Below are 15,100 nucleotides of genomic sequence, written 5' to 3' on the forward strand. Positions count from 1 at the left end.
TTTCACATAATTTATTAACAGTAACTTCATATACATACATACAACATAATATAATATAATATTAAATGATATTATTATTACACAAAATAAAATAATTTGATTTTAATACACTTACATATATAGTATGTATATAAATAACTAAAAAAAAAAAAAATTAAATAGGATAGAGTAAAAAATTTTCGCAGGTTTCTCCTGGTACTAACAGTCTCTCTTCCCCCACACCCCCTTCTGTTTCTATGTGTTTCTCCTCTTCCCCATACTTTCGCTGAGTACACGTACCATACATATATAGAAAATCGAACGTATGATACCGTTACCGGATGCTGAATTTAAAAGCACACGTAATGCGTATACGAATAATGTATTTTTCTATGTATGGGTTCACATATATATACATATATATATATGTATATGACGTGGGATGTATCAGTCATGCATATAAAAAAGAATGATGATATTGCAAATGATAATATATATGTGTGTATGTATTTGTGTTTCTTCATTAAATGGTATATTATGTATGTTCATGTGTATTTGTATCTTATCTGTGTGTACAAATATTAGATCAGTATTTGTCATCATTGATTTGATTGGTATTTAAATACGTTTTAGAAATTCATTATTAGTTACTATGATATATTTTCTTTTAATGACAAGGATGATTTATGAATATGAGAAACACCATGTGTGCACATGATCGTTGATGACTTCATGAATATAATCAATATATATATATATATGTATACTTTGCTTCTTTGTGAAATCATGTTTGATTTAAATATGCTTTTTTTTTCTTGTTTTTTCCTTATCCTCATTAAGAAGCTTTTGTGAGTAATATTGAATTTTATTTTTCTTTTATATTTGAAACATATGAGTCTCGTTCAAATGTTTGTTCTTCAAAAATAAGAATCATTTAATTCAATTAAAAAAATATATATATATAAACGTATATATAGGTAAATGATTTATTACAAAAATTATTTCATTACGAAATTATGTAAATCAATAATAATATTTTGAGGTGGAAAAATGGACACACATATAAAAAAAGTTAATTAATTTTCGAAAATATTTGTACAGACGATATTATTATATATATATTGTTTCTTTTTTTTATTTAAATTAAAACATCACGGCTGAGGAAACGAAAAAAAAATTAAATTCCCCCATTGATTAAAAGTAGACCGGGGGGTGGGTTGTAGAATTTAAAAGTTATTAAATAAAAAAAAAAATGTGTGCATATGAAAATTAATCTATTATAGGATTAAAAGAAATAAATTGATTATTAAAAAAATATAAAAATTGTTAAATAATCATTTAGAGGGGGTGGGGAGGGTAAATAACGTTTAAAGTGATTTCAGATTAATTTTATATATATATATACCCAATACCAATTTTCTCTATCGTTTTAGATAAAAAAAAATAAACAAATTAAATGATAATATCATTGTATCAACACGCTTATTGTTTTCTTCGATATTTAATTGATAAATTGTTATTATTATTATCGTAATTCTATAATCTTGTTGTAGATGTCTATAAAATTAAATATCTACGATAAAGAATTGAAAAAAAAGTTACTTCTTGTAAAATACACCAACCCTTTTTTTTATCATAGTAACTCATACGTGTATGTGTATACATATGTGTGTGTGTGTGTTTGAAGAGAAACTATCGTGAAAGAACGTCGCAATTTCTATTCTAAATGAGTCTTAACTATAGCAAACATTATTAATAGGCATACACTATAGCAGATATTTTAACGAAATTGATGTAAGAATTTGATGAAAGTATGAAAGAGTTATATACCATCGATCATTATCTTAATTAGTGTGTATTAATTATAACATCTTTCTTTCTATCTTTTTTTTCTTTCTTTTTTTTTCTTTATCGTTTGTTTGAATAAAAAGAAAAATAAATGATTCGATTTGAGACACATATGTTGTTTTTGATTTCATAATTATTACATTTTTACATTTTGACAATTTAATTTAATTTAATTATAAAAGAAAATAATAATAATAATATATTCTTTAATACAAGTTTCAGTAATTACATTAATATCATTACTATTATTTTTTATTACTTATATAAAAGTTAGAATAAAATTATAAATGAGATAGTATTAAAAAAAAAGAAACAAAGGGTTGGTTATTGTTAAATAATAAAATAATAAATAATAATATATCGTTGTGTGTTCTTGTATAAAAAAAAACAAATCATTTATCTCGTTACGATTACTTTGATTATATTTATAATTGATTGAAAGAAATGTGTTAGAAAATAAATTTCAATCTTTTTATTCATTTGTGAAAGAGAAAATGTTGGAAAAATACAAAAAGAAAAAAAAGAAGGTTATTGTTTAAATAATTAAATAATAATATATATCGTTGTTAGTATAAATCATTTATTGTTACATATCAGGGTAACATTCGTGTCAGAAAGTGGCACTAAAAATTTATCTTACCGCCCAACAACAACCAACCAACGTACGGTGCAACAAAATTCGATAATGCAATTACAACGCCATCTTTGACGAATTTTTTTTGTTAAAAAGAAAAAAAATCAAGTTAACAAAACAAAACAAAAATTGAAACAAACCTTTAATCGTCGCGAATGTTTCTTATTTTTTTTTTGTTTTTATTAATTATGATAATAAATTTGACGAATATACGAATTTTCCTGAATTATTACGATATTTGTTTAAATTTATTTTCATCCGGAAAACAAATGAAATAATTAATCTGTTTTTTAATATTAATGGGGGAAATATGAAATTATTTTATTTTATTTTATTTTATTTTGTAATAGGAATAAAAAGAAATAAAATAATACACGTGCATACCATGTGTAAACCACGTGTACACTTCCTGGATATTATTTGACCATTATTCGTTTGTTTATTTAAAATCGTTTGAGGAAGTAGATTTGTTATCATCGAAGGATACAATGAATCATATTAAAACACGTTTTAATGTGTGTGTGTGTAGACAGATTCATTATTATATATTTATTTCTTCTATTATATTAAATTTGTACATTATTCAAATGTTTAAAAAGAAATGTAGTTTTTTACATTTTATAATAATGATTATAAAAATGTATTAAGCTCTCGTTAAAGTAATAATTCTTTTTAATACAAAACAAACAAACGAGTAATTATTGTTTTAATTTACTTTAAATATAAATTATTAACAATTTGTTAATAATTTGTTCTATTTTCTTTTTCAGGAACGGAAAGATGTCCTCAAAAAGGTGTAGTCAAACAAGTTGCTACAAAATTAGTAAGAGCTTTATCGGAAAAGGGATTGGCTTTACTCGTCAATCATGGCATTCCAGAATGTAAGGTATGGATAATAAATTAATAAATACAAAATATTAATAACAAATTATTCTAGAGATATCTTGTAATTAAATACATATTTTCGGTTATTTATTCAGAATTTTTCATTATTTTTATTTTATTGCAATGTGTAGATAACATGTATATTTAAGTTTTAACTATTACTTTTAAATATAATCACAAATTTTAATTATATATATATAGATAACACATACACACATATATATATTTCATGATTTCAACAAAAAATTGCATTCTTAATGCAATTTTATGCAATGTATAAAAAAAAGAAAAGAAAAGATAATGAAAAGCAAACGATAATTATTATTATTATGCAACCGCGCGTATCTTTCAATTTTATTTTCATCATTATGGCATATCATAAAAGTATAGGAAAGTGTAAAGAATATTTTGTTAGTATCTATGGTGATGACCATGCAAACATGAATCACTTTGATAGGAGAATATATTAATAAAATGAATACATTCACTTTCATGCATACATACACACACATATATATATATATATATATATATATATATATATTGGATGGAGAAGCACCAAAGTTTTCAAGGGCTCCAGATAAAAAAGTCTTTTAGATTATACAATGACCTCGGCACTTGAACTTACTATCATTCTGAGCTCTTTCTCCTGAAAATGATGTAACAGTTCATTGCATATAATTTACCAACGATAAATCGTCTTTTAAATTTTTGAAAAGGGTAACGATCTGTCCACATACGTAATTCTGACGTTTTAAATGAATCAACGTTGATCGATCATTCTCGAAAATAATGTTACACATTTCTTTTCTTTTTTTTAATAATTAGATATACTATTATGTCTATATTTAATATTCCAATCAATCATTCTATATTTTTTAATATATAATAATCCCTATTTATAAATTTAATTTATATTCTTTATTATCATATCTCATTATTTTTAATATTGAAGAAATGTAACGAGAAAGTTTAAAAATAAATTACAAAAATATACATACATATAAACACAAATTAAAATTTTGTGTATTAGTAATTTCGTATTGGAAATTTAATGTAACTTGTATCGTCGGGACAATTTTAAATATTCGCGGGGTTTTTCTTTTTTTTTTTAATTGTGGACTCCATTTTGAAAATCTTTTAAAAAATAAAAAGGCGCGAATATTTAAACTCGTTTTACATTTAACGTGAATATTAATCTTGTTATTTTTCATTTGATTGCAGTTGAAAGCAGCGTACAGAGCATTAGATGAGTTTTCCGAATTGCCAGAGGAAACAAAAAGCAAATACCAACGTGATTCTTCGAGCAAATCCAATCATGGATATGTCAAGCCTGGAATGGAGAAGAAGTAAGTGTGTCGATGTGCCGCACGACTTGAAATGTCTTGGTGCGTATGAACAATAATAAAAAGAAAAGAAAAGAAAAACAGAGTTAAACGATAATGATCAACAATATTAGAAAATATATTATTTCACGTTTATTTCGAACTTATTATTATTATTATTATTATTATTATTATTATTTATTTTTTATAGCTTTTCAAACTATCTTCTTCTCTTGCAAAACCGCATTGCAACGAAAAAAATGCTAATCAAAGATTCACAATTAAATAAATAAAAATTATCCCCCTAATTGTTAAGTTTTAAACGTGTAAAAGAGGTCAACGTATGAAATTTAATAAAGAAAATATTGAACGAACTAAAAACATATACGTCAGGTAAATTTTTGTGTAACACATTTCATGTTTTATAACAATATTGCCTGTCGTTTTTTAAAAAAGCGAAAGATAACAAAATAAAATAGAAGGGAGAAAGATATATTATTATTATTATTATTATTATTCCTGCGTTTTCTTTTTAATCGATTCGATAAAAAATTAGGTATTTATTTTGATATGTCACATATATTTATTTTGTTATTATTTTTTTTTTATAATATATTAGATTGGCGGACGAAGAAGAAATTCGTCATGCTTTCAACATTACCGGTTGCAAGGGAGCGTTACCGCAAGATGAAGTACCCGGATTTAAACCTGCAGTGGAAGAACTAGAAAGAGATTTCAAACAACTTTCAGTCATGCTATTAACCGTAATTATTCCTTCACGTTTCTTCCTCTTCTTCTTCTTTTTTTCTTTTTTAATACTTGATAATGATAGCATATGTCTTGATAGTTCAGGGATTCTCAACCTTAGTTTAAAAAAAAAATACTACTGTTAAGTAACCCAGTAAACCAATTTCAATTAAAAAGAAAAGAAAAGAAATAAAGCAAAATAGATTTTACTGAATACGATTAAGTTTCTTTGGTTGCATTATAAATAAAAAAAACATAAAGTACAATTAATTATAAAATAAAAGATAATTTATATTTGATTTGTATATATATCTGTATATATTATAGGCATTAGCAGTGGGTTTGGAACAATCTCCTGATTTCTTGTTACTGAAGCATGATCAAATGTTGGGAACTGGTAACGATACGACTCTTCGTCTTCTTTATTATCCACCACTTGGTGCGCCGTCACCAGACGTGACGCGTTGCGGGTCTCATTTCGATTATGGCACTTTCACTCTGCTTGCACAGGTATGCGGATAACCTCGGTACTATAATATACTAAGTTATTCGTATAGAAAGACAATAAAAGGTGTTCTCCATTTGTGTAATCAAGGAGAATATATTATGGAGAACTTTTTATATATTTATTATATACATTTTTATTATGAGATATTAAGTATTATACAATAATAATAACACCCTTATTGAAACCAATCATCTTTAAATTTTTCAATTAAAAACTGTTAATCTTTAAATTTTTCTTTTTTTTTTCTTTTTAGGATTGCGAAGGTGGTTTGGAAATACAAACAACGTGCGGTGATCAATGGAGACGCGTTGGTCATTTACCTGGGGCTATTTTGATAAACACAGGAAGCATATTGGCTAACTGGACTAATAATCAATTTCCAGCATTAAGACATCGCGTTGTCGTTCCAGAACATTGCGGTCGTGGTCGTCATTCCATTGCATTCTTCGTACACCCAAACAATGATATACCCGTTGAACCGTTGGATATTAAAATCGTTAAAGCAAATCAAGAAACGGCACCCTGTCGTCTTCAGAAAAAGAAACGTGGCGTTTTAACGGCATATCATCATCTTCAACGTCGATTTCGAGAGACTTATGCTTCATAATGTCGTGTCTTTTGGTAACAATATGTAATCATTATTATTGATAGTTCCTCGTCATTCAAAAATCTTACTCGTTACGTTCGTTTGAGTTCTAACATTTCGTAATTAATTGGATAATATCATGTGATTTTTTTATAATCCTTGTTTCTTTTTTCTCATCTCGTCGTTCGGTACAAGCTCTCGGCACAAGGATGAAATCAAATAATTCATAATTGAAACTATCAAAGTAATCGAATAAATGAGTAATTAATTGACACGTGTTATGCTAAGTATAAAAAAAAAAAAAAACAAAGTATTATCGTTAACATATCAGGAAACATCGATTTCGACGTCTCCTTTCAAGGACAATAATAATAATAAAGAATTCTCTGTACTTACATTACAAATTGCTATTTCATTTTCCTTACGTTGTATCAAAAAAAGGATTGGGAATATCGTAAGTATGTTCTCTTTATTAAATTTTGTTTTTTTTTTTTGTTTTTTCTTCATTTCGTTTCATTTCTTTTTCATTCCTATTTATAATTTTATTTTATTTTTTTATTTCCTAATCATCATATTCTTGTTTAATATTTGCCTAAATTAATCGATAGGAAGGAGAGAATCATATCAATCAATACATGTTTATTAAAATCCAGCATCCCATTCGATAGTTTGTTTTTCCTTGTATGGTTTGAAACAAATTATTTTATCGCCTGGTTGAAAAGTTAACGAACTGTTGATAAATCTAAGACCGCATTCAACGCCACTTTTAATAGTATCTACTTCTTCTTTGAGATGTCGCATCGATAATAATTTTCCTTAGAAAAAGATAGAAATGATTAAATTGCGATTTTTTGTTTTTGTTTTTAAATGTTTTAATGTTTCTTTTTTTCAACTTACCGGTGTAAACGATATTATCGCCTCGTTTCACATGATACAATTCATTTTTCTTAAGAATACCTTTGGTACATTGACAACCAGCTATAGAGATACGTTTCTTCTCTATCTTTACATCGAATTGTTTTAAAAATTGCGCTTCGCCTAAAATTTATTAATAACATGAAATTATTATAATATTAAATCTTTATATAAAACGAGGAGAGAATATAATAATATTTCTAATATTAATCTTACCTATTATTTCTTCGCTATCTTTCAACGGAAGTTTCGAATTAATTTCATTCTTTATGTCATCTATTAGTTTATATATAATGTTACAAGGTCGTACGATAATATTATTTGCAATAGCAGTTTTTTGCATTACGCTTGATATACTTATATTGAATAAATAAATAATAGCTAAAAAAAAATAATATCATTTTAATATGATAAGTTTTCGATGTGCGATTACTAAATAAAACTTTTTTTTCGCATGGTTAATAATAATTGAATGAATAAGCACTGTTGTTGATTCTAGATAGATGTTAGAGATGTGGAAAAATATCGTAGGGTTGCTCAAATCTGTAAAAGGTAGAATAATAAATACAAAATATAAAATAATAATATAAATACCATCAAAAGTAGATGCTAATTCAAGATCGTTCTCCGAAACTGGACCAACGCCGTAATGTACAACATTCAAACGACACATTTCATCTGCTGTATAAGTACCGATTACATCTAAGATAGCTTCCGCAGAACCACTAACATCTGTTTTTAATATAATATTAAGCTTTGGAGTAAGATCTGATGTTTCTTTTTTTTTAGGCTCGCGTTTATACTGCCTTCTTCCCATTGCTCTTCTTTTCGCTAATTTTATTTCATATTCCTATATGAAAATTAATATATTACATACAATCGTTCAAAAGAAAATTTTCGTTTGGTTTAATTAAAATGCGCGAAAAGAAGAAAGTCTTGTTAATGATGTAATATTTAAACAATCTCTTACAATTAGATGTTCTTGCAATTTAATCTCAGCTCCTTTTTTGTGTTCCTCGGCTTTCATATCATCTATCTGTTTTTGTCTATATCTAATAACTGTATGAGCTTCTTGTTCGTTCTTTACTTCTAATATTTTATCACCTACATCGGGCAATTCTCTCCATCCCATAATTTGTATCGCGTCTGATAAACTTGCTTGTATAACAGGTTTGCCTGCATGATCGAACATCGATCTTACTTTCGCCCAAGTAGTACCACTTACTGAAAAACGTTAATTCGATGTATATAATTTATTATTTTTTTCTCCGTTTACATATATATTATCTTACCGAGTATAGAATTTTTTTTTAAAGTTCCACGTTGAATAAGTGCCGTTGATAATTTTCCACGAGCTTTATCGTTTCTACATTCTATAACTACACCTTCTACCAATCCTGTGGGATCACCTTTCAATCCTATTATTTCTGCCTGCAGTGCTATCGCTTCTATCAATATACTCAAATTGGTTCCTTTTAAAGCGGATATATTTACAGACTGTATATCACCGCCAAGTTGTTCAACGATAATACCTTGTTGTTGTAACATCTTTTGTGTCCTTAACTGAAAGAATTATACTTTCGATTATCGGTATTAAATTTGTATTAATATCAATCAAAATTAACATTACTATTTACTTACAATGTCAGCATTATGTTTGTCAATTTTATTAATGGCTACAATAATCGGTACATTAGCTGCTTTAGCCATATTTATACTTTGTACAGTTTGTTCCATTACACCGTCGTCCGCAGCTACTACTAATACTACAATATCGGTTACTTGTGCTCCTCTTTCTCTCATAGAAGTGAAAGCTGCATGACCAGGAGTATCCAAAAATGTGATTTTCTCGCCGGTATTTAATTCCACTATAAAAATTTCATTTCTAATTTTTGTACAATATAAAATTAGAAATAGATTTTGATTATGTACCGTTAAATGCACCAATATGTTGAGTGATTCCTCCAAATTCTGTATCTACAACCGAAGTGTCTCGTAATGCATCTAACAAAGTTGTTTTTCCATGATCTACGTGTCCCATTATGGTTACAACTGGACGTCGACTTATTAATACGGATTCATCCGGTGGGTGTCTAGAAAAAATATAACGAATAAATAACAATGTTCATAAAAAGAAGAATAAAATATTTCATAAACGAAGGTTATTTAAAGCATGTTTTTATACCGTACAACTACATCATAATCTTCCTGATTTCTGTGCACATTGTTCGGTTTAGGGATAATCTTATAACGATATCCTAACTTCTTAACAGTACTGGATAATGTTTGCACATCTTTAAATTCTGTATTGAAAGAATATTCCTTATTCTTATCTACAAGGGATACAGCTGATAAAATATCTTTTATATCTCTTTTTATAATAATTGCCAATTCGTCGACTGTCATGCCGTACCACAAATTTATTAATGGTCTTTTATTCTTAGTTTCTTTTAATAATTTCTCTTCTATCTAATTAAAAATATACATACTCATAGTATTTTATTGTTATTTGACAAAAGAAGAAACAATATAAAAAGAAATAACAATGAAATATTACCTTTAAATTGCGTTGATTGAAAGAAGTTGTATGAAAATAATCATATTGTATAAATATGATAGCCGAATTTCTTATATTATGTTTAAAAAATCGTCTTTGCTTAATAACAATTTCATTATTACACTGTTTTAATCTACTGAAAATAAATACACAAATTATTCATTATATATTATATATATTTAAAAATAAATATTAATATTTATAAATAACAAGCACCTGAACTTTGAACATGTCTTAATTAAAGTAGGAAACATTTTGGTGGTGTTCATCTTAAGTTAAAATAATATTTATTAATAAAGTAATATATAAAATATTAACAGAGAGGTTATATAAAGAAGTATCAAAAAGTATAATAAACATTATCGCAATTAGCGATTTTGAATAATAGCTAATGCACTGTTTTTGATATGATTGGTTAAATGTGAGCCAATAGAAATCGAAGAAATAACCAATCAAATAGCTTCAATGTTTTATGACGTTTACATAAGTATTCACAATTCTAGGTTATGCTAAATGCATTTGTTAGTTTTACGAGATTGTATGTATGTGTAACTAGATAACAGTTTCTTTGTTTTCACAAACATGCACTTTTAAGTTATCTTACTGTTTCTTCTTTATTTCTGCATCAAACTTTTATTTATTTCGTATTCGTTATAATCAAAGAGTTTTCGTCGAATCGTTTGATTACATACTTTCAATGTGAACTGAGATTTACAGAATTTAATGAAAACAAAAAAAGAAAAATAATAAAAGAGTTTTGTTTACTAATGAATATTATATTTGCTTACGTCAAGTTTTAATAGAAAAATGTCTAATAATCAAGAAAGTGTCACCATGACGAACACAGAGAAACGTGAAAAAATGAAGAAAGAACTTGAAAGTAAATAACAATCAACATAATTTAAACTAATGATTAAAATTTAACAAACATTCAGCCAATAATGCTTAACACACCACTCTCACATTTATACATTATTATTTATTTGTTTTGTTTATTTAGAAGTGGGAATGTACCAGCCAAATGTTCCTTTGGATTATATGAAGCAAGTATTTGATGCAATACAAGAATCTAAGGAAATGGCAAATATACCAATAAATAATGCAGGAAACCAAAAGGTAAATTTAATAAAAGCAAAAGACCATTGATAAATCTATCGAATTAAATTTGTAAACAATGATTTATTTTTAGGACATGCTACATTCTATTAATAATTTAACTAATAAACCAGATATAACGATTAAAGGAGATTCGATATCAGAAACAGATAATAACAGAGCTAAACCAAGTTGTTCGTACAATACTTATTGTAATAACAGTAGCTCGGAATCACCAAAACCTCGCAACAAGAGAAACATTGCTAATAAGAAAAAAACTACGGACGACAACGATGGGAACGACAATGGTGCAGATAAAAATTTGTCACGTCAAAAGTCAAAGAATAATACTTTACAGGAGTCTTGTAATTTACGAGTAGAAAAAAAAATGTCATCACTTCAAAAAGATTTTCTATATCAAACCAAGAGATGGAAGATTAATCCGTTAGATTCACAATGCAATCAGAAGGATGTGGCTTTGCAACAGCCAAAACGACCTCCCATTCAAGAACGTTTACCTTTCAGACTTTGTAAAGGTACGCACACTGAAGAAGAATCTGTTAAAATATTGAACGACTTGAATATTCATTTGAAAAATATGGCGAATCTGTGGTTAAATTGCCATGATAATACGACCGAATCGATGTTTCAATGGGGGACACCCATTCAGGTGTGTAACTCCAAACCTCATTATTGCCGTTGACTCGCATACAAAATTAATAACTATTTTTTCATTATCTGCGTCTACTTTTTTCTATTTAATACAGTTTAAGTCTTGTGTAATATGACATATCTTCCGAAGATTATTAAAAAGAAACTTAATGTGTATTATGTTAAAAGAGCAAATGCAAGTTAAAAAAATATCGTTTTGTTTGTCTTTGAGTTCTAATATATACATATATATATATATTTCATTTGTTAAAAATAAATAATATTAATAATAATTTATTGGGTACTATACTACGCATTAAGCATTAATTAATTATTTAGATATTTTGTTATATGCTTTTGCATTATTAATACGTTAAAAAAAAAAAAAAATTAATTCGCCAAATAACTAATCATATAATTTGCACAATGTAAATGATCTTCAATAAATTAGAATACTTATGAAATTGTATAGTTTAAACAATTTTACATTTTATATTTTAATACTCAAAAAAAAAAAAGAAACATTCTAATAACGAATGTTGGTTTTATATTAATCTCTTTTTTTATATATACATACTCTTTATACATACAACGGTATATATATATACATGTGCATATATATATGTATATATGCATACTGGTTAAATGATTGCATAAGTAACTCTACTATAAGTTTTTATAAAAGTACATTTGAATAATTGTTAACATGTATTTATCGTAGTCATATATATGTGTACCCATATAAACATTAACCAGGCAACGGTCATCGAAAGTGTAAACTATGACGACATTTTTTCAATAAATTATATTTCTATACAAAAAAAAAAAAAAAAGAAAAAAAAAATAAAGCAACAATAGACTATTTGTCCTTATTCATTTTGACTTATTTCAATTCTAATCCTTCTTTTTCAACGTTCATATAGGTGGATACAGATAACAACAGTTTGGGGAGAATACCGTCAATGGTCGATTGTTATTACGACGAAGACGACATAGACATGATCAGTAATTATGACGAAGGAGAAAATGTAATAAATAATTGCAACGACGACGAAGATAATTTACCCAGTAATTATGTGAGAGAAAGCAAAAGGAAAGCATCATGGTTTGCTAATACAAAAATATCCAATTCCAGCAGCGACGACGAAACAACTCTTAGTTTTATTAAAAAACACAAATCAGATGATACAAGTAAAATGTACAAAACATTGCATAAGAAGGAATTGTCGACTGAAGAAAAATATTGTACGAAGGAAGATCTCGATAAAGAAGATTTATTTTCAAATAATAATCTTATTAATGAAAAGGATGATAAAGATAGCAAAAGTATTAATGTTAAACATTTACAAGGGCCTAATGAAAGAACAGTATCTCCAGAAATATTATCTAATCCAAGAAGAGATATAGTTTCTAAGTCTAGTTTATTGGACATAAACAAAACGCAAGTTTCTTATTTGACATTAAGAAATAGTAAAAAAGGTTCTAATCAATGTGACTTAGAAGTAAGTCCTAGTACGTCGAGAAAAGAAAGTTTAAGTAATATTCAAACGAATAAAGAATTAATTGGACAATTGGATAAAATTAATAAGAATATTAACGAAGCATCGATTACTAAAGATATTGTTGTTAAACCATTACCCATGAAGAATTTTTCAACGAGATTGGCAAAACAATGCGCGAAATTAAAACAAACCGATGCAGAGAGAAAGAAAAAAATACTTTCAGATGAAAAGGAAGCTGTTAGAAAAACGTTAGAAGAAAAAGATAAAAAGAAGCAAGACTACGTTAAGAGGAGAATGCAAGAGATGGAAGAAATGTCGAAGGAAAAGTTAAAAGTATTAAATAAAGAGAAAAAAAAGGACAGACTGATGGAGGTGTTGGAAGGAAAAAGTACCAGTCGAACGCCAAAGTGGAAAAAATTAATGAAAAAACAAAAGAAAGATACCGAAATTGATGTAAGCTTTTTATTCTCATTTTTTATTATGTATTATTAAATATTTTATATTATTTCTTTTTTAATGTATACGTATGTATTATATGTATGTATATAGGAAGATGATATTGATAAAATAATAGAAGAAATAGAAAACGATGATTATATTTACAAAACTCAAGTAACGTGTCCTATCTGCAACAAATCCTTTGCAAACGACAAGATAGAAAATCATGCGGCTATGTGCGATCAATTTCAAACGGAAGATGAATTCAAACAAGATTACGTATACTCAGCTCAAAGCAGTAGAAAATGCATAGTTAAAAAAGACAAGGTTAAAAATTCACAGGCGCGGTATGAATGTAATATTTGTTCTTCGTTTCAAACTGATAGTGGCATAGATTATGAAGATCACGTTAATAAATGTTTACAGAACAGACACAATTCTCCACCTCGAGGTACGTTATTATATTAATTAATAGAACAATCATATATTTGATTATGTATATACTTTCAGGTACTCCTATTTTAATCGATGTACCTGACTCTCCCATAAATTCTTTTCAGTCCATTAGCGAACAAAAAAATTCTAATATAGATTACACTGACCAATTAACGAATACAACAAAAAAAGCACAAATAGGTAGGAAGAGAAAGCGTTGATTAAATTTTTCTTTCATTCAAAATTGCATATTTTTTTATTTAAATATTGTACTATTAACTGAATAAGTAATTGATTAATATTTATCAATACTTCTAGAAAAGTTAACGTTTGATATAATATATTTGTATTTAACTAAAGAAGAAAAATGATATATTATATATTAACATTTTATTTTTATTTTTATTTTATTATCATTTTTCATTAAACGATACAATGATAGAGAATATATTCTGCATTTGATAGAAACATTCCATCGTTTATAATATTTTCTATTTTATTTGATTATTACGAACAAACAAACAAAATATATATATATATATTTTTTTTTTCTTTAATAGCATTTACAAATAAATGTTTCTTTTCAAGATTGAATTGAATGTATTATGTAAGATTAGTTGAGATAAAAAAAAAGATCTATGTAGTTTATTAAAAATAAATATAATAAATTAGAATAATCAGAGCAAATGAAAATATGGGTAGTCTTCGCACCAAAGTTTGTTTTATAGAATGTTAAATATACTCATATGTATATGTACAATACGGATATATACAGGATGTCTGAGGTTTTTCCAAACATATGTTATTAGCATAATTTTATGTGTATGAAAATAAGAAAATAATTTTATATAAACACAGGCCATTTAAAGCTTTATTAAAAAATTAATTTTTTTATATTTTCGTGCATATAGAATATGCTTACAACGTTTGATTGAAATACCTCAGACACCTTGTACATATGTGCGTAGATGTGTATATATATATATATATATATA

At 26.6% G+C, this 15,100-nt stretch overlaps 3 protein-coding genes across 5 annotated transcripts in view; 2 read left to right on the forward strand and 1 right to left on the reverse strand.

Annotated features, from left to right (window-relative positions):
* Positions 1–6,912, forward strand: part of LOC106789632 (flavonol synthase/flavanone 3-hydroxylase-like) — a 22,647-nt gene extending 15,735 nt beyond the window's left edge. For both annotated transcript variants that reach the window (XM_014754015.1, XM_014754014.1), the window contains exons 3-7: positions 3,232–3,347; positions 4,571–4,695; positions 5,291–5,435; positions 5,746–5,928; positions 6,180–6,912. In XM_014754015.1, the coding sequence (XP_014609501.1) occupies positions 3,232–3,347; positions 4,571–4,695; positions 5,291–5,435; positions 5,746–5,928; positions 6,180–6,533 (923 nt within the window). In that variant the 3' untranslated portion in view covers positions 6,534–6,912. The remainder of the gene's footprint in view (positions 1–3,231; positions 3,348–4,570; positions 4,696–5,290; positions 5,436–5,745; positions 5,929–6,179) is intronic.
* LOC106789630 (translation initiation factor IF-2, mitochondrial) lies at positions 6,659–10,324 on the reverse strand. Of its 2 annotated transcripts, none has more exons than XM_014754013.1 (12): positions 10,201–10,324; positions 9,985–10,117; positions 9,613–9,896; positions 9,360–9,520; positions 9,069–9,295; positions 8,720–8,990; positions 8,398–8,651; positions 8,022–8,277; positions 7,644–7,808; positions 7,410–7,550; positions 6,909–7,327; positions 6,659–6,748 (listed from the first exon to the last, which is right to left on the reverse strand). In XM_014754013.1, the coding sequence occupies exons 1-11, from the start codon at positions 10,251–10,253 to the stop codon at positions 7,155–7,157; spliced, it is 2,118 nt and encodes a 705-aa protein (XP_014609499.1). In that variant the 5' UTR covers positions 10,254–10,324; the 3' UTR covers positions 6,659–6,748; positions 6,909–7,154. The 2 variants fall into 2 exon arrangements, with proteins under 2 accessions (XP_014609499.1, XP_014609498.1); XM_014754012.1 differs by having other exon boundaries at positions 9,985–10,120.
* Positions 10,325–10,489: 165 nt separating this feature from the next.
* LOC106789629 (serine/threonine-protein kinase pakD-like) lies at positions 10,490–14,385 on the forward strand. Its single transcript, XM_014754011.1, has 6 exons — positions 10,490–10,864; positions 10,985–11,100; positions 11,174–11,749; positions 12,654–13,685; positions 13,782–14,121; positions 14,181–14,385. Exons 1-6 carry the CDS (start codon positions 10,792–10,794, stop codon positions 14,324–14,326), a joined length of 2,283 nt encoding a protein of 760 aa, XP_014609497.1. The 5' UTR covers positions 10,490–10,791; the 3' UTR covers positions 14,327–14,385.
* The last annotated feature ends 715 nt before the right edge of the window (positions 14,386–15,100 follow it).

This window comes from Polistes canadensis, unplaced genomic scaffold (genome assembly GCF_001313835.1).
Source record: "Polistes canadensis isolate GaletaPanama2010 unplaced genomic scaffold, ASM131383v1 scaffold_193, whole genome shotgun sequence".
NCBI classification, from domain to species: domain Eukaryota; kingdom Metazoa; phylum Arthropoda; class Insecta; order Hymenoptera; family Vespidae; genus Polistes; species Polistes canadensis.

Bases quoted from the DNA above. Each gene is read 5' to 3' on its own strand.
- LOC106789630 (XM_014754012.1), bottom strand. From the start codon at position 10,253: ATGAACACCACCAAAATGTTTCCTACTTTAATTAAGACATGTTCAAAG. The intron at 8,652-8,719 runs GTAAGATAATAT...AACGTTTTTCAG, and splicing joins AAAAAAAAATTCTATACTCG to TAAGTGGTACTACTTGGGCG. The intron at 8,278-8,397 runs GTAAGAGATTGT...ATTTTCATATAG, and splicing joins AATTGCAAGAACATCTAATT to GAATATGAAATAAAATTAGC.
- LOC106789629 (XM_014754011.1), top strand. From the start codon at position 10,792: ATGTCTAATAATCAAGAAAGTGTCACCATGACGAACACAGAGAAACGT. The intron at 11,101-11,173 runs GTAAATTTAATA...ATTTATTTTTAG, and splicing joins ATAATGCAGGAAACCAAAAG to GACATGCTACATTCTATTAA. The intron at 13,686-13,781 runs GTAAGCTTTTTA...GTATGTATATAG, and splicing joins AGAAAGATACCGAAATTGAT to GAAGATGATATTGATAAAAT.